Source organism: Choloepus didactylus, chromosome 6 (assembly GCF_015220235.1).
Source record: "Choloepus didactylus isolate mChoDid1 chromosome 6, mChoDid1.pri, whole genome shotgun sequence".
Classification (NCBI taxonomy): Eukaryota; Metazoa; Chordata; class Mammalia; order Pilosa; family Megalonychidae; genus Choloepus; species Choloepus didactylus.
Genome location: NC_051312.1, coordinates 127,257,667 through 127,277,297, shown reverse-complemented (window position 1 = coordinate 127,277,297; position 19,631 = coordinate 127,257,667). Strand labels below are relative to the sequence as shown.

The window sequence follows — 19,631 nt, the reverse complement described above, 5'->3', positions numbered from 1 at the left end:
TCGCTGGATCGAATGGTAGCTCTATATCTAGTTTTCTAAGGAACTGCCAGACTGACTTCCAGAGTGGCTGAACCATTATACAGTCCCACCAACAATGAATAAGAGTTCCAATTTCTCCACATCCCCTCCAGCATTTGTAGTTTCCTGTTTGTTTAATGGCAGCCATTCTAACCGGTGTTAGATGGTATCTCATTGTGGTCTTAATTTGCATCTCTCTAATAGCTAGTGAAGCTGAACATTTTTTCATGTGTTTCTTGGCCATTTGTATTTCCTCTTCAGAGAACTGTCTTTTCATATCTTTTGCCCATTTTATAATTGGGCTGTCTGTACTATTGTCATTGAGTTGTAGGATTTCTTTGTATATGCAAGATATCAGTCTTTTGTCAGATACATGGTTTCCAAAAATTTTTTCCCATTGAGTTGGCTGCCTCTTTACCTTTTTGAGAAATTCCTTTGAGGTGCAGAAACTTCTAAGCTTGAGGAGTTCCCATTTATCTATTTTCTCTTTTGTTGCTTGTGCTTTGGGTGTAAAGTCTAGGAAGTGGCGGCCTAATACAAGGTCTAGAAGATGTTTTCCTACATTATCTTCTAGGAGTTTAATGGTACTTTCTTTTATATTGAGATCTTTGGTCCATTTTGAGTTAATTTTTGTGTAGGGGGTGAGGTAGGGGTCCTCTTTCATTCTTTTGGATATGGATATCCAACTCTCCCAGCCCCATTTGTTGAAAAGACCATTATGGCTCAGATCGATGACTTTGGGGGCCTTATCAAAGATCAGTCGGCCATAGATCTGAGGGTCTAGCTCTGAATTCTCAATTCGATTCCATTGATCTATATGTCTATCTTTGTGCCAGTACCATGCTGTTTTGGCAACTGTGGCTTTATAATAAGCTTCAAAGTCAGGGAGTGTAAGTCCTCCCACTTCGTTTTTCTTTTTTAGAGTGTCTTTAGCAATTCGAGGCATCTTCCCTTTCCAAATAAATTTGATAACTAGCTTTTCCAAGTCTGCAAAGTAGGTTGTTGGAATTTTGATTGGGATTGCATTGAATCTGTAGATGAGTTTGGGTAGAATTGACATCTTAATGACATTTAGCCTTCCTATCCATGAACATGGAATATTTTTCCATCTTTTAAGGTCCCCTTCTATTTCTTTTAGTAGAGTTATGTAGTTTTCTTTGTATAGGTCTTTTACCTCTTTGGTTAAGTTTATTCCTAGGTACTTGATTTTTTTAGTTGCTATTGAAAATGGTATCTTTTTCTTGAGTGTCTCTTCAGTTTGTTCATTTCTAGCATATAGAAACATTACTGACTTATGTGCATTAATCTTGTATCCCGCTACTTTGCTAAATTTGTTTATTAGCTCTAGTAGCTATATCGTCGATTTCTCAGGGTTTTCTAGATATAAGATCATATCATCTGCAAACAATGACAGTTTTACTTCTTCTTTTCCAATTTGGATGCCTTTTATTTCTTTGTCTTGCCGGATTGCCCTGGCTAGCACTTCCAGCACAATGTTGAATAACAGTGGTGACAGCGGGCATCCTTGTCTTGTTCCTGATCTTAGAGGGAAGGCTTTCAGTCTCTCACCATTGAGTACTATGCTGGCTGTGGGTTTTTCATATATGCTCTTTATCATGTTGAGGAAGTTTCCTTCAATTCCTACCTTTTGAAGTGTTTTTATCAAAAAGGGATGTTGGATTTTGTCAAATGCTTTTTCAGCATCTATTGAGATGATCAGTTGATTTTTCCCTTTCGAGTTTTTAATGTGTTGTAATACATTGATTGTTTTTCTTATGTTGAACCATCCTTGCATGCCTGGAATGAACCCCACTTGGTCATGGTGTATGATCTTTTAATGTGTCTTTGGATTCGATTTGCAAGTATTTTGTTGAGGATTTTTGCATCTATATTCATTAGGGAGATTGGCCGGTAGTTTTCCTTTTTTGTAGCATCTTTGCCTGGTTTTGGTATTAGATTGATGTTAGCTTCATAAAATGAGTTAGGTAGTGTTCCATTTTCTTCAATGTTTTGAAAGAGTTTGAGTAAGATTGGTGTCAGTTCTTTCTGGAAAGTTTGGTAGAATTCCCCTGTGAAGCCATCTGGCCCTGGGCATTTATTTGTGGGAAGATTTTTGATGACTGATTGGATCTCTTTGCTTGTGATGGGTTGGTTGAGGTCTTCTATTTCTTCTCTGGTCAGTCTAGGTTGTTCATATGTTTCCAGGAAATTGTCCATTTCTTCTACATTATCCAGTTTGTTGCCATACAGTTGTTCATAATATCCTCTTATAATTTTTTTAATTTCTTCAGGATCTGCAGTTATGTCACCTTTTTCATTCATTATTTTGTTTATATGGGTCTTCTCTCTTTTTGATTTTGTCAGTCTAGCTAGGGGCTTGTCAATCTTGTTGATCTTCTCAAAGAACCAACTTTTGGTGATATTTATCCTCTCTATTGTTTTTTTGTTCTCTATGTCATTTATTTCTGCTTTAATCCTTGTTATTTCTTTTCTTGTACTTGGTTTAGGATTGGTTTGCTGTTCATTTTCTAGCTTCTTCAGTTGATCCATTAGTTCTTTGATTTTGGCTCTTTCTTCCTTTTTAATATACGCGTTTAGTGCTATAAATTTCCCCCTTAGCACTGCTTTTGCTGCATCCCATAGGTTTTGGTATGTTGTGTTCTCATTTTCATTCGTCTCTATATATTTAGCAATTTCTCTTGCTATTTCTTCTTTAACCCACTGATTGTTTAGGAGTGTGTTGTTTAACCTCCAGGTATTTGTGAATTTTCTAAGTCTCTGATGGTTCTTGACTTCTAATTGTATTCCATTGTGGTCAGAGAATGTGCTTTGAATAATTTCAATCTTTTTAAATTTATTGAGGCTTGTTTTATGTCCCAGCATATGATCTATTCTGGAGAAAGTTCCGTGAGCACTAGAAAAGTATGTGTATCCTGGTGATTTGGGATGTAATGTCCTGTATATGTCTGTTAAATCTAATTCATTTATCAGATTGTTTAGGTTTTCAATTTCCTTATTGGTCTTCTGTCTGGTTGATCTATCTATAGGAGAGAGTGATGTGTTGAAGTCTCCCACAATTATTGTGGAAACATCAATTGCTTCCTTTAGTTTTGCCAGTGTTTCTCTCATGTATTTTGTGGCACCTTGATTGGGTGCATAGACATTTACGATTGTTATTTCTTCTTGCTGAATTGCCCCTTTTATTAGTACGTAGTGGCCTTCTTTGTCTCTCAAAACATCCCTGCATTTGAAGTCTATTTTATCTGAGATTAATATTGCTACACCTGCTTTCTTTTGGCTGTAGCTTGCATGAAATATTTTTTTCCATCCTTTCACTTTCAGTTTCTTTGTGTCCCTGTGTCTAAGATGAGTCTCTTGTATGCAACATATTGATGGTTCATTTTTTTTGATCCATTCTGCGAATCTATATCTTTTAATTGGGGAGTTTAATCCATTTACATTCAACGTTAAAACCGTGAAGGCATTTCTTGAATCGGCCATCTTATCCTTTGGATTATGTTTGCCATATTTTTCCCTCTCTCTATTAATATCCTTTATTGTACCCATACCGAATCTCTTTAGTACTGAACCTTTCAACAAGTCTCTCTGTCCTGTCTTTGTTTCTCTGTCTGTAGGGTTCCCTTTAGTATCTCCAGTAGGGCAGGTCTCTTGTTAGCAAATTCTCTCAGCATTTGTTTGTCTGTGAAAAATTTAAGCTCTCCCTCAAATTTGAAGGAGAGCTTTGCTGGATAAAGTATTCTTGGCTGGAAATTCCTCTCACTCAGAATTTTAAATATATCGTGCCACTGCCTTCTTGCCTCCATGGTGGCTGCTGAGTAGTCACTAGTTAGTCTTATGCTGTTTCCTTTGTATGTGGTGAATTGCTTTTCTCTTGCTGCTTTCAGAACTTGCTCCTTCTCTTCTATGTTTGACAGTGTGATCAGTATATGTCTTGGAGTGGGTTTTTTTTGGATTTATTCTATTTGGAGTTCGCTGAGCATTTATGATTTGTGTATTTATGTTGTTTAGAAGATTTGGGAAGTTTTCCCCAACAATTTCTTTGAATACTCTTCCTAGACCTTTACCCTTTTCTTCCCCTTCTGGGACACCAATGAGTCTTATATTCGGACGTTTCATATTATCTATCATATCCCTGAGGTCCATTTCGAGTTTTTCAATTTTTTTCCCCATTCTTTCTTTTATGCTTTCATTTTCCATTCTGTCATCTTCCAGGTCACTGATTCGTTGTTCAACTTCCTCTAGTCTTGTACTATGAGTGTCCAGAATCTTTTTAATTTGGTCAACAGTTTCTTTAATTTCCATAAGATCATCCATTTTTTTATTTAGTCTTGCAATGTCTTCTTTATGCTCTTCTAGGGTCTTCTTGATTTCCTTCATATCCCGTACTATGGTCTCATTGTTCATCTTTAGTTCTTTGAGTAGCTGCTCTACGTGCTGTGTCTCTTCTGGTCTTTTGATTTGGGTGCTTGGGCTTGGGTTATCCATATCGTCTGGTTTTTTCATATGCTTTATAATTTTCTGTTGTTTTTGGCCTCGTGGCATTTGCTGAACTTGATAGGGTTCTTTTAGGGTTTGTAGACCTATTGAAGTCCTTATCTCTAATTTATCAGATCTACAGCTTCGTGGAGTACACTTTCTCTAACTAACCAGCAGGTGGCGTCCACGAGCCACCTGTTCTCCACAAGCCAGATCTCCCCTGCTTAGCCTTTTTGGTGAGTGGGGGAGTGAGTCTTGTGGGGCCCAATTGGTGTACCAAGCTTGCGTGTGTAGTTGGTGTTGCCTGCCCTGTATGTGGGGCGTGTTTCTGGGCAGTCGGGGAGGGGGGGTGGCCCTAACAATCAAATCTCCCTGATGATCCTAGAGTTTTAAAGCTGCTGCAATAGTCTAATCCTTCAGTTCAGTCCTGCCACAGTTTGTCTCTGCCACTGACCCACAAGTCTTTGGTATTGGCGTATGGCTCCTGAGACTTGCAAGTGGGCCCCTCTTCCAGGCTGTGCACCCCGGGTCCTCTGTTGAGGGATGACTGTGCTATGTCACAGGTGAGTGCCGTCCCCCCAGGGCAGTTCTGGGCTGCTGGGCTGTGTAGGGAGGCTCCCAGTCTGCTCAAATGATGGCTGAATGGGGCTTTGTTAATTCACACTGCTCCACCTTCCCAGCTCTGGGACATTCAGCTGAGGTTGCAGGGAAGGCTAATGTGCACGCCCAGTTTTGTGGTGTGTGCCTGTTATTTGAAGCACTTCCGTCACACTGGGTTGTCTGGGGCAGCTCTGGGCTATGGGGCTGGTGATGGGCAGGAGTGTTTCCTGTCCACCAGGATGGTGGCTGTGAGTGGACACCCCCCTTTTCTTGGGAAGTTGTGTTGTTTAGTGAATTTTCTCAGCCACTGGATTATTGCCTTTTGTCTCAGAGCTCTCTTAGTTCTGCTCTTGACTTGACGTGCCCAAATTGCAATTCTTTGAAGCTTTCTGTAATGAGCTTCTTAGAGTAATTGTTGTAGAAAAAGCAAAAAGGATTTAAAAAAACAACAACAACAACAACAAAAAAAAAACGGCCCTCCTCAGAGATCTAATGGGTTATTGAAATGCTAATAGACAAAGCAACCAGGGCCATTAAGGAAAAGTGCACAGGGCAGAGAGATCAGCTTTGCTTCGGGATTTGCATATGCGCCTCAAGGCCTGAGCTCCACCCTTCCCCTTTCTGTGTTCACCAGAACTCCAAAAATCCTCTGCTTTTATTTTGGAGTTTTTCGTGTTGTTTTTTTTCTATGCCTGTCTCCTCTCTGCTGGGCTGGCTGCTCTCAGAGTCTCTGGTGTCTGGTCTCAGTCTATCTATGGTTGGAGTTTGAATCAGTAGAATGAGTTTTCGATAAGAGCAGCCACTGCAGTTCTCCCTTCTCCTTCCCGGAGCTGACAGCCCCTCCTCCCCCGGGACTGAGCCTGGCAGGGAGGGGCGCGGGTCCCCTGGCTGCAAAAACTTACAGATTTCGCTGATCTCAGCAGTTCCACGTTTTCATGCGTGTTGTATGAAGTATGCCCAAAGACAGATTGCTCTGTGGTGTCCAGTCCACGCAGTTCCTGGCTTTTTACCTACTTTCCTGGAGGAGTAACTAAAACTTACAGCTCACCAGTCTGCCATCTTGCCCCGCCTCTCCCTATGTTTTCTTCTAGGAGTTTGATAGCTCTGGCTCTTATATGTAGGTCTTTGATCCATTCTGAGTTGATTTTTGTATAAGCTGTGGATAAGAGTCCATCTTCATTCTTTTGCAAATGGAGATCCAGTTTTCCCAGCACCATTTGTTGAAGAGACAGACTAAATTTTCCCAATTGAGTGACCTTTGCCCCTTTGTCAAAAATCAGGTGGTCATAAATGTGTAAACATGAAGGTTGATTGCTGAGCTTTCAATTCTATTCCATTGGTCCTTGTATTAGTTAGGGTTCTCTAGGGAAACAGAATCAGAGAGCAATATATACGAATATAAGATTTATAAAAGTGTCTCACGCAACTATGGGTATGCATGAGTCCAAATTCCATAGGGCAGGCAGCAAACCAGCAACTCCAATGAAGATGTTCGATGAACTCCTCAGGAAACGAACTGGCAACTTCGATGAACTCCTCAGGAAATGAGCTGGCAACTTCGATGAACTCCTCAGGAAACGCTTCGCTGGGCAGCCAAAGAAGAAGTGAAGGTCCTCTATCTGTCTGGCTTAAAAGTCTTCTACTGATTGATTGGATTAAATCCAGCTGACTGCATTCTCTCATTGTGGAAGACACGCCCTTCACTGATGTCATCAGTCACAGCTGCAGCCAATTGACTCATGATTTAACAAACCAGCCTATTGGTTTGTTGACTGAATTTGGTTTCCTAGTTCTTTGTTGAGTAATTTTGTATTTACAGTTATATGAGAAATTGATCTGTAATTTTCTTGTGGTATCTTTATCTGGCTTTGGTATGAGGGTGATATTGGCCTTGTAGAATGAATTAGGGAGTATTCCCTCCTCTTTAATCTTTTTGGAAGAGTTTGCACAGGATTGGTGTTAATTCTCCTTGGAATTTTTGGTAAAATTTCCCTGTGAAGGCACCTGGTCATGGGCTTTTCTTTCTTGGGAGGTTGTTGATTACAAATTCAATCTCTTTGCTAATCATTAGTTTGTTGAGATCTTCTATTTTTTCTTGAGTCAGCACAGGTAGTTTGTGTGTTTCTAAAAATTTGTCCATTTCATCTAGGTTTTGTCATTTGTTGGTGTACAGTTGTTCATAGCATTCTCTTATATTCCTTTTTATTTCAGGGGGTCAGCATTAATGTCCCCTTTTCATTTCTGATTTTAGTTATTTTTGTCCTCTCTCTTTTTGCTTCATCAGTCTAGCTAAAGGTTTGTCAATTTTATTGAAATTTTCAAAGAATCAACTTTTGGTTTTGTTGATTCTCTCTTTTGTTTTTTTAATAATTTCATTTATCTTTGCTCTAATATTTACTGTTTCTTCCTTCTGCTCACTTTGGGTTTAGTTTGCTCTTCTATTTCTAGTTCTTTCAGTTTTGAGTTTAGGCCTCTGATTTGACATCTTTCTTCTTTTTAAATTTAAGCATTTAGAGCTATAAATTTCCCTTTTAGCACTGCCTTTGCTGCATCCCATAAGTTGTAGAGTGCTGTATTTTCATTTTCATTGCCCCAAGATATTTCCTAATTTCCCTGGTGATTTCCTCTTTAACCACATTGGTTGTTTAAGAGTATACTGTTTAATTTCCACGTATTTCTGACTTTTCTGTTTCCCTCTCTGTTATTGATTTCTAGCTTCATTCCACTGTGGTCAGAGAGGACACATTTTTTTATTTCAATAGATCTGAATTTATTGGGACTTGTTTTGTGACCTAAGATATTGGCTCTCCTGGAGAATGATCCATGTACACTTAAGAAGAATGTGTATTCTGTTGTTGTGTGAAGTGCTTATATTTGTCTGTAAGGTCTAGTTGGTTTAGAGTATCATTCAAGTTTTCTATTGTTGATTTTCTGACTAGATGTTCTATTCATTATTGAAAGTGATGTATTAAATTCTCCTACTATTATTTTTCCTTTCAAATCTGTCAATATTTGTTTCATATAGTTCGGGGTTCTGCTGTTAGGTTTATATATATTTATGATTTTTACATCTTCCTGTTGAATTTACCCCTTTAACATTATGTAATGACCATCATTGTCTCTTGTAACAGTTTTTGACTCAAAGTCTATTTTATCTGATTTATCCTATTACCCAGCTCTCCTTTGGTTACTACTTGCATGGTATATATTTTTCCATCCTTCCACTTTCAACCCACTTGTGTCTTTGAATTTAAGATGATTCTCTTGTAGATAGCATATAGTTGGTTCATGCTTTTTTTTTTTTATCTATTCTGCCAATCCCTGCCTTTTGACTGAAGAGTTTAATCCATTTACATTTAAATTCACTACTGATAATGAAGGACTTTCTTCTGCCATTTTGCTGTTTAGCCTTTTTAAGTCTTATTCCATTTTTGTCCCTCATTTCTTCCATTAAAACCTACCTTCTTATTTATTCGATATTTTTGTATTGTACTATATTGAGTTCCTTACTTCTGTATCTACATATTTTTCATATATATTCCTTGTCATTACCATGGTGTTAAAATCCTAAACATATAACAATCATCTTTTATTTGATACTAATTTGGCTTCAATAGCATATCCATACACTGTTTCTATACCCTTCCATCTCCCAAACTTTTTTTGTACTGGTTACGAATTATCTCTATGTATATTATATGTTTGGACAAGACTTATCATTACTATTTATGCCTCTGCCATTTTAGCACTTACAGGAAGTAGGAAGTGAAGTTACATACCAAAAAGTACAATGCAATAGTACTGGTATTTGTATTTTCTCAAATGGATACCTTTACTAGAGGTCTTATTTGTTTATGCTGCTTTGAACCACTGACTAGAGGCCTTTCCTCTCAGTCTGAAGAACTGTAAGCATTGTTTGTTGGGTAGGAATAGTGGTGATGATCTCCCTCAGCTTTTACTTACCTGGGAATGTCCTAATGTCTCCCTCTATTTTGAAACAGTCTCACCAGATATAATGGTTGATTCAGACAGTTCCTGCCTGTGTAATAGTTGTTCTGGTGGAGGGACTGATTCCTGGTGCTTCCTACTCTATCATCTTCCTACAATTCCCTCTCCTTCTTCCTGAGGTTTAATATTGGATTTTTCATAAATGGCAGCTCAACATGAATAAGTATGATACCTGATTTGCTAACAAAGGCTGATTTTGTCTTTGGATATTTAAACCTACAGAATGGGAATGTACATTAATGAAATGCACCAAGTTGTAGCTTCAATTCTAGCTATAAAGTCCTGCTGGTATATGGAGGAGGGTGGCATTGCTGAGTCAGAATAAACTTGTTACATTTGACCATAGTGAATCGATTTTTCATACCTACAAAAGTTACCAGTGGCTTTTCTAATGGTTTGACTTATTTAACATTATATTAGGACTTGTAGTGATGAAGGCAGCAGTATGTCAACTCCCCAGGCTGTCCTTTAGAGCTCCCCAGTCTTGCCCATATCCACCTTTGTGCAGCACACCTTGGCTATGACATTTATCAAGAGCTGCCATATGCCAGGTACATGAAAACCATGAAGGCTGCCCTAATTGAGCACTTAACAGTGTGCCACGTGCTGTACTAGGTGCTTTGCAGACATCATCTAATTTCATTCTCATGACAGCTTGTGGGGTGGGTATCAAACCCATGAACATAGGAGGAAACTGAGGCCAAGAGAAGTTAGATAACTTTCATACTGACATAGAGGGAGAGCCAGAGTGAGTGTCTTGGTCTATCTGACTCTAAAATGCAAGCCTGTAACCATTCAACCACACTGCTGCTCTTCCCGGACTGGAGGCTCCAGAGGGAACAAACAAAAACATCAAGACAAAAATCAGTTGGCGAATAGATTTAAGCTAGCAAGCAGATACAGTGCAATGTCATAAGTGTTACAGCAGAAAAAATGCTGGAGGCTCTGAGAGCAGAGAGAAGTGTCTGGGAGGACTTTGCATGCAAGGCTGGAACTGAATCTTGCAGAATGATGTACACAAACTTGTCTTTCACTTCTTCACCCTGTGGACAAGTTGGCCCACTCACTGTGGATCACAGGTTGAGTGTCTTTCCTCCCTTTGGGCCTTGGCCTGCTCTGTGTGTTCTGCTTGGACTCCACCCCTCCTCATCTCTCACCTAAGAGATCTTCATCCTTCAAAGCTTAGTGCAAAGCTCACCCTCCTCCAAGAAGGCTTCTTCTTCCCATCTGGTCCGTGCCTTGTTCACCCTTCTCTGAACCCCCATAGTGTTCACTGATGGTCACTAAGACTCATTTGGTACTTGGAGCAAAAGCCACCTTCTTATTTTTAAGCACTCATTTCACATATTGAACAACTGAACTGTCCACTTTTCAAGGATAAAATTTTTTTTATATTGCTTTGAGTTCCTCACATGCAGTAAACATTTAATAACAATAGTATTATTGAGCCCTTGGCAAAGTACCTTGCAAGGCAGATATGATTTTCCTCCACTAACACCATGGTTAAGAGACTTTCCCATCATCATACAGTTGACAGGTGGCAGAGCTGGAATTGAAGCTCAGATCATGTTGCTCCAGAACCCAATTCTTTGCCATGCTATGCTGCCTCCCTTACTAACTGTGTCTCTGGAAGATGAATGTCAGTTAACCTAAGTGCTGTAAATTCTCGATCACAGAGTGATTCTTAGGGGAAGAAACATCAGTTACAAGATGCTTCAAATTGGGTATGAACCGGTTTTCAGAGATTTAGATCTATTTAAATCCTCAACAGTGAGATGGGAGCATTTGAAATGTGAATAACAAAAATTAAGACGGTAAAGGAATGGAATAAACTGCATAAAGTTCAAGTTTGAATGAACAATGAAATGAGAGGGGCCTTAGAGATGTGGCCTGTCTCTCTACTTTTATAGACAAGAACACTGAGTCCCAGTGAGGAGGAAGTGGATTGTCCAAGACCACTTAAGTAGAAGGAAGGATTCAAACAGACTGAGAAAGGGGCAGTTTATCTAACGGTGTAGAAAAAAAAGTCTCTGAAGTAGTTTCCAAAATTTCAGATATCATCTGAGATGATATAATTACAGTTTCCAATTGTGTCTCTTCTTTTTTTAGTAATTCAGAAGAAATCCAAATGCAAAGCACAGATATGGACCTTACCATGTTTACACTCGGTTGTAATTGAGGTGTGTGTGTGATTGGGGCAGTGAAGCAGCAGCTGGGTATGTAACTAAACAAATCTCCAACTAACAGTCTTGATGGAAAGACAGAAAGTTAGTAGGGATGGAACTCGGTAATGCACATCTGTTCCACAGTTGGAATTTACCCATTCCTCAATAAAGATCAAACACTTTGAATTACTCTATGCCATAAATGCACTGTGTAGCTCCCACTTACCTTCTGTTCATCCAAAATTTTCCATCAAATATGTACTATCATAATGCTTCTTTCTGTGCTTACAAGTTTCCCCTTCCAAGAATAATTAGGAAAGATTAACAAAGAAGCTTAGCTGACAATATGGCCTTTTCTTGTGTGTTCCTGAAGTACAGATTTTAGCAGCTAACTTAAGTAGGGGTATTTAGGAAAACGTAGAAGAAGAAAATAACTGTGATACTGATTTGAAAAGCAAACACTTGAGGTTGGTACAAAGCAATCATGCCAACGAGGAAATAGTTACATTTTGGCTAATATAATCCATAAATATTTCTTAGAATTCTCCCCAACATTTTCCTCAGTTTGGAACTTCCAAAAGCAGAGCCAGTAACCTTCCCTTATTTTTCCTCATGTTTATATAGAATCTTAACTGAAAAAAAATTTTCATGTCTGTTTCCTTATTGTTCCTCACAATATCCTTTTAATGCATGAGGAGAGCAGGGTAGCTATCAGTGTGTCCATAAACAAATAAAATTGATTTAACATCAAGCCCTGGTTCCCAGACCCATTCTTATTCCCCCCTATAATGCACTGCACTCACCTATTCTACAGTTTTAGTTCCAAACTGATTTCCATTTCCCACTCGGCAAGTTTTTAAATTTTTCCCTCATGCCAGCTGCTGTATATTCAATGGTTTTAAATGAATCTTTATGATAGTTTAGGAAAAACTTGATTAGCTAGCTCAGGAGCCTGCAATTTCTTCACTGAATTTCAAATCAAAACTGAAAAAAATGTGGTTATTAGGTTTCCTCACTATGGATAGCAGAGTTAACTGAATTTTGTGATGTTATTAAAAATGTTCAATAATTAGCTTTAATGGAACTCAAATGAAATAGTGTAATTGAAAAAAGCAGCGTAAGGGGACCTCAAAAGCTTGATGATATATTTTTGGTCCTAGATGTTGGCGAATGGCTTTTATTTTTAAAATTCTGGGGAAAAATTTAGTAGTGTAATGAAGGATGACATAGAAAACTTTAAGAAAAAGAGAAAAGCCATTATTTAAAAATAGATATACACAACAGTGGCTGTGAAAACGCTTCATTATAGCTAAAAGGATAGAAGTGGTTTTAATTTCCAGTTTTTGGTGAAAGTCTCTTTTGATGCAAGGGATTCTTTTTTCTTTGATTCTTACTGCAAAGATGCAAAAAACATTTCATGGTATCAAAAACAGATGCTCATAAGGGAAATGGCGGTAAAGATGGATCAACCCAGCCCTGAGTAAATGTCAAAGTGTTGCCACAAAGAGAAATCAATAATTTGGATATCAAACAGATACTTCTGGGAGGCTACTTATCCACAGGGACATAGTTTTCATAATAAATGTGTATTAGTTTCCTGTGGCTGCTGTAACATATTACCAAAAACTGGGTGACTTAAAACAGCCAAAATACATCTTCTCATAGTTCTTGAGGCCAGAAGTTTGAAATTAAACCATTGTCAGGGCTGCACTCTCTCAGGAGGCTCTAGGGGCAAAGATGCCGTTCATGGTATCTTCCAGCTTCTGGTGGCTGCCAGGGGTCCTCGGCTTGTGGCTGCATCACTCCACTCTCTGCCTCTGTGGGCACAGTGCCTCCTTCTCTTTTGTGTGTCTTCTTCTCTGTATGTCTCTCTCTCAAAACTCCCTCTGCCTCTCTTATAAGGATACATATGATTGCATTTTTGCCCCACCCAGATAATCCAGAATAAGCTCCTCTCCAGATCATTAAGTTAATCCATCTGTTGCCATATAAGGGTAGCATTCACAGGATGTAGGGATTAGACATGGAAACTTTTGGGTGAACTTTTTCCAGCCTAGGACAGTATGCTGACATCAAAACTGCATGGCAGGACACCTAACCTTCTCTAGTTAGGCTTTGGTTACTATCCATATTGTCACTGGCAAATTTGAACATGGATGGCTTCCTTATCTGACCTTATCCAAGATATTAGACTCATCACCTAGTGCTTTGGTATGAAAAATTGGAGGTAGACGTGGTGTTACCCATGCAATTAGAACTCCACAGATGCCCACCAGCAATATGATTTTCCATGCTTTCTGCTCATTGGGTCACATTTGTAACAGGGCTGGAAATAGGTATTTTTCTCAAGTGGATGATTAATAAATACGATATCTTGAGATACACAAATGTTCTAAAATAGTGGCCGAGAGACTGAAACTTGGATGGATGGATAGTAAAATCAATTCATGGTCTATTTACTTGACTTTTGGACTGTTTACTATTAATTAACACCCAAATCACCATGCTTCTATGTTTGCCACATTTTGAGCTCTATGCATTTAATTTAAATTAAATGCCAGTAAGATGCTAGCATTGAGACACTGAGTAACAAGATGGGGATATGAAGTTAAGGCTGAGTTCATACTCATATATGATGGATGCCTGAGAATTACTGCCATGGCTAGAGCTGGTTTGCACTTTTCTAGTGCCACAAGTTCTTTCCAAATGATATATTTTCTTATATTTTGACTTCCTTTGATTGCATGGATCAGAAATTCTACTCCAGTCTGCATTGATCTTTCCCTTTTCAGTCCACAGTATTAAAATGAACATGGAATTAAGAGTCAGAAGAGCTGCCACTTACTACCTTGCAATTTGGAAACAATTACTTCCCTTCTCTTGTTCTCAACTTTTTAATCTGTAAAATGGAACATCATAGAAATATCAATCTCACAGGACTGTTGTATCTATCAAATGAGTTAATACACAAGGAAGTGTGCTTTAAACCGTCCTTACATAAATATTTTCACAGCCTAAATATCTCATGGCTATGCTGCCTGGTCTTTTATTTTTAGCATTCAATCTAGAGCTTAGTTATATGGTCTTATATTTTTAAAATATGTAAGTAATTTTCTTCTTCACCAGATTGTTTGGTGCTTAATGGCACAAGACTATTACATGCATTATATGTTTTCTGTACCAACTTTCTTATAACAAAAAGTCACTTGGCCAATTTCATTAGCTCAATAAGTTCTTGTCTGGGTAGATACAATAACCTCATCTGTGATGTGTGAGGCTTGGACGTTTGCTCTTTGCTCTAACAAAGTTCTCAAGCTGTGATGTGCAAAGAAAACACCCAAGAAGCTCGTTAAAAATGAACATTCTCTGACCCCAGTAGGTCTACATTAGTAGACATGGGATGGAGTCCAGGAACCTGCATTCTAAAATTAAATCAGGTAATATGGCCTATGATTAATTGTATTGTTATACCTTTTAAAAAGTAAAAACTTATAGAAAATAGAGAAACACACTATTTGATGGTGTGCCGGTTTGAATGTATTGTGTCCCCCAAATGTCATTATCTTTGTAGTCTTCTGGGACAGACGTTTTGGTGCTGGTTAGATTTGCCTGGAATGTGCCCCACCCAGCTGTGGGTGATGATTTTGATGAGATGTACCCATGGAGGTGTGGCCCCGCCCATTCAGGGTGGGCCTTGATCAGTGGAGCTATATAAATGAGCTGACTCAAAGAGAGGGAACGGAGTGCAGCTGGGAGTGATGTTTTGAAGAGGAGGAAGCTTGCTAGAGAGGAACATCCTGGGAGAAAGCCATTTTGAGGCCGGAGCTTTGGAGCAGATGCCAGCTGCCTTCCCAGCTAACAGAGGTTTTCCAGACGCCATTGGCCATCCTCTGGTGAAGGTACCCGATTGCTGAGGTGTTACTTTGGACGCTTTGTGGCCTTAAGACTGTAACTGTGTAGCGAAATAAACCCCCGTTTTATAAAAGCCTATCCATCTCTGGTGTTTTGCATTCTGCAGCATTAGCAAACTAGAACAGATGGTTACAGATCTTGAACAAGAAGTTATAGATGATTTTTTAAAGAAAAAAGTATTTACATCTCCCAATTGGATATATGTCTTCCTGTCTTTTTCTATAACTCTGTCTGGTGTGGTGTCTTATCATTTGTATATAGAATGCCAAGGGGTGAGTCATAGCCTCATTGGGCAGGTAGAATGTCTGCTCCTTGACAATGGGTATTATCCCTATGTTTGACTCATTTTTCTTCCCAGCTGGCAGTTTGCTTGAAACTTTTATCAAATTTCAAACATAATTCATTTGCTCTCTCCTCTTTTAGCTGTGGTTGTAGCCAAGCAATCCATATTACTTCCACTTAAAGCTGAGGTTCATTTAGAGAAGACTTTCTATTCTCTCTCTTTCAAAGGACTAGGTTTGTATTGAGATTTTAACACACATTCCAGTTGATTCTGAGCAGCTAGTATGAGACCCACTGCACTAGGGCCTGACAAGGAGCCAGTTATTGAGATTTCTCTGTATTAGCTAAACTACGTTTGTTGAGCTAGGAGAGAGGAGGTGGTTTAAAAGAAAGGCAGGCAGAAAAAGTGCAATAAAAGGTGTTTTTGAATGGCAGGAAGTTGAACCTGGAGTTGCTTCACTTGGAATGTGATCCAGAAGCTTGCTTAGAGTTAAGCATGGTGCAGATATGCTGGAGGAACCAGGGCTTATGTCTGCCAGCCCCTGCACTGGGTCCTGTACACAGTTGCCTCATTTATTGTGGTATATGCTTTCATGACCTGTACCCAGAAGATTCCCAACAGATGCCTGACATTTGTGTTGCTTTATTTTACTTAATGGAATGGGTGGTTATATAATGATTTTGATACCTAAAAGCTATCTCCATCCTAGAATCGATTTTGGAGATCTGGGTACAACTACTTAAATATTTTAGACATAAAGAGGAGCTATTTATGAAGACATAAATGGCAGAGGGAGGTTTTGGATTTATGCCATCTTCTACCAGGTTTGTTAAAATCTGATTTTGCATGTTACAGAGAGGATTTGTTACAGAGAGGGCTTTTCTAAGTTGCTTCTATATCTGGTTTAGAATGAACTCTGCCTGAAAGCATTATTTCAACCAACTGAGCTTGTGTCAATCATTATTAGGTGAAAATGAAAAAGTCAAGATATGTCATCATGCCATTGCCATTGGCTGAAGTAACCAACCAACAAGATCAGAGTTCCTGGAAAGTTTGCTTATAGCTTGACAAACCCGTCAAAATGCTAATAATAGTCAGGCATTTTTTATAGCTGGAAGGGACCCCGGAGATAATTTCATTCAACTCATTTCTCGTTGGGCCCAGAGAAATAAAATGACTTGTCCAGGGCCTCATGGCTAGTTCATGGCAGGACTATGGCTCTCTCTGCCTCCACTCCTACCATTCCCCCAGACTCCTCAGGCAGGAGCTGAGCTAGATTTATTGACTATTGTTTATATGAGGAAAAGAAAATTCCATTTCCAAGGGCATATAATCAACAAAGAGAGATTAAAAACCTAAAACAACAACAACAAAAAACTCTTCCAAAAGGACATGAAAACAGTGTAAAAATAGACCAGCAGGAGGAGCAAAAGAGGGGAGTAGTAATTAAAGTACAAACATTGGCACCGTTAAGGGAGAAACAGGAAGTACCAAGAGGGTTTTCTTGTCAAGGAAAGATGATCCATCATGGAGAATAATGAAAAAGAGAAGTAATTATATGGTGTGTGCCAGTTAAAGGAGGGCTTTGCTACTGAGAATATCAGAACTAAGGGCTGGAGGTGTGGATAAAGGGGGGATGGAGATAATTAACCATAATAGATTTAAATCCCGAAACACTTCAGAATGCATTGAATTGGGACTTACGTTAAATCTTGAATTTGTTGTCTGCCTGGATCGTTTTTCTGCCAGCAGATCCTTGACCGTGTGCTTCACTCTCACACCTTGATACACTCGTTTGCTGTAGTCTCCTGGGACTTAAACAAACCGAATAGTTAACAACCAGATGTGTTTGGCACGAAGAGATTAACCTCCTGCAGGACATATTCAAGGGATGATTATTGTGATGCTATTTTCTCATTAGAATGATAGAATTCTTGAGTTTGAAGCAGCTTTAGTAGAGGGTGTTTAGTCCTATCTCCCAGTCATTGATAGGAAGTTATCCAAGCTCTGCTTAAGTGAAAGAAACCCACTTTCTTGAGAGGCAGCTTCTATCTTCAGTGGTTGTTCTAGAGTTTTGGTTCTCTCCTAGTTTGAGTCTGAAGATATTCCTTGTAATTTCCACTTGATTCTAGTTTTGCTTTGCAGGGATCTGTGGGGGTTTGAGGTACATATCTACAATTTAGGCATGTTCTTGTTCTTACTCCACATCCCCGTGGGTGTAAACCTATTGTAAATAGGATCTCTTGAAGATGTTATTTTAGTTAAGGTGTGGCCCGACTGAATGAGGTTGTTGGGCCTTAGTCAAGATTACTGGAGTCCTTTATTAAGCAAATATAATTCAGACACAGGGGAAAAAAAAGCCACATGGAGGAGCCAGAAGCCAGAAACCTGGAGAAGGAAGGAGAGAACATCACCATGTGATGGGAAAGTCAAGGAACCCCAAAATTTCAGACCAGCCAGGATGCTGACAATACTAGGAGGAAGCAAGCCTTCTAGCTTCTGAAACCATGAGCCGATAAATTCTTGTTGTTAAGCCAACCCATTGTGTAGCATTTGCCATAGCAGCTGGGAAACTAAGACAGACTCTATCCCATCTTCCATACTACATTTTGTCAAACATTTGAAGGCAAGTTGTTCTTTTGCTCTAGGCAATGATTCCTTCAATGATTCCTCCTTACACCCAATTTCCAGATTCTTTGCTAACCTGATGCCCTCTTTTTATTACTCTGACTTGTCAAGATTTACTCCAGCAAGAGTTACCATTTATACCTTAATCACAAGATAAAGGACTGGATGCAACTTGAAATAATGCTATTTACTACATGAGGTGGAAATTAGAGTTGCATGATTCAGGTTACAGTGTGACAGTGTTCCTTCCACCATCATATTTGTACCTAATGTGACTGAGCAGGTCAACTAGACTATTTTAAGATTATGTTCCTAAGAAGAAAGTAATTTGTTACCTGTTTATTGCACTAACTAAATGTTTTTTTGTTTGTTTGTTTTCCAAGGTACAGCGATTGAACATGAGAATTGCTGCTTTCAAACTAGGATAAGGATAAGAGAAGAGTCATTTATTCATTTAACAAATTTAGTGAGTATTTAACAAATTTAGTGAGTATTTAACTACATGCATGCACTTACTGAAGATACTACAGTGCTGGACAATTTACATGCATTATTTCACTTAATCCATTTTATATATGAAGAAACTGAGGTTTGGGCTAAATAGTTCGGTAACAATAGAGCTGGAATCCAGACTGAGGTCAAACTGTAGCACTAACAACCAGAAAATTCTGCTATTTTCACCATGAGGAAATTATAGTGATAACCAACTATAAAGAAAAGCTTTTCCCTGAGGTTCTGAAGTTGGCAACACTGCTTTTAGGACTAGCAAATTCCTTATCACTGCAGACAGGCAAGCAAAGATAGGACACCCTTTATGTTTGGACTAAAACAGGAAACATTCAAGCACTGGTTGAACTTGAGGAATCCTAAAACATTTTCTAACTCTGAAATTGTTCTTTGGTAGGTTGGATGGCTTCAGTTCATTTTAGTTGAGGCGCTGACTTACCAGCAATTTTACCTGGCACAGACTTCAGCATCTTGTGTGTGTGGCAGAATACACTAAAATATATGCATGTTAGGCATATAACCAAAAATATTCTCTAATCCGGTTGAATTTGTAGATGGTCTAGGATCTCTTTGGTCTGAGTCAAATTGTATTACAAAAAAAAGGAAGGAAGGAAGGAAGAAACTAACACCACAGCCAGAGGGAGGTGGCGTATTACGATAAAAGATGTTGTTGGCCCAGGAGTCAGGAGCACAGTCACATATTAGCCACTGACAGTGGAAAATCACAATCTCTCAGCCTCATTTTCTTCATTTGCTAACTTCAGAGTTTTAAAAGGAAAAATAAGATATGCATATTGTTCTAGTTTGCTAATGCTGCTGGAATGCAAAACACCAGAGACAGATTGGCTTTTATAAAAGGGGGTTTATTTGGTTACACGGTTACAGTCTTAAAGCCATAAAGCGTCCATCAGCAATCGGGTACCTTCACTGGAGGATGGCCAATGGCGTCCGGAAAACCTCCGTTCGTGGAAGTGGCAGGCGTCTGCTCCAGAGTTCTGGTTTCAAAATGGCTT

At 39.0% G+C, this 19,631-nt stretch overlaps 1 protein-coding gene across 1 annotated transcript in view; it reads right to left on the bottom strand.

The window, feature by feature from the left end:
* C6H11orf53 (chromosome 6 C11orf53 homolog) overlaps positions 1 to 19,088 on the bottom strand; it is a 40,194-nt gene extending 21,106 nt beyond the window's left edge. Inside the window, exons 1-2 of the mRNA XM_037839797.1 lie at positions 19,058 to 19,088; positions 17,188 to 17,297 (exon numbers count right to left, since the gene is read on the bottom strand). Coding sequence (XP_037695725.1) covers positions 17,188 to 17,297; positions 19,058 to 19,088 — 141 coding nt within the window. The remainder of the gene's footprint in view (positions 1 to 17,187; positions 17,298 to 19,057) is intronic.
* Positions 19,089 to 19,631: the final 543 nt, after the last annotated feature.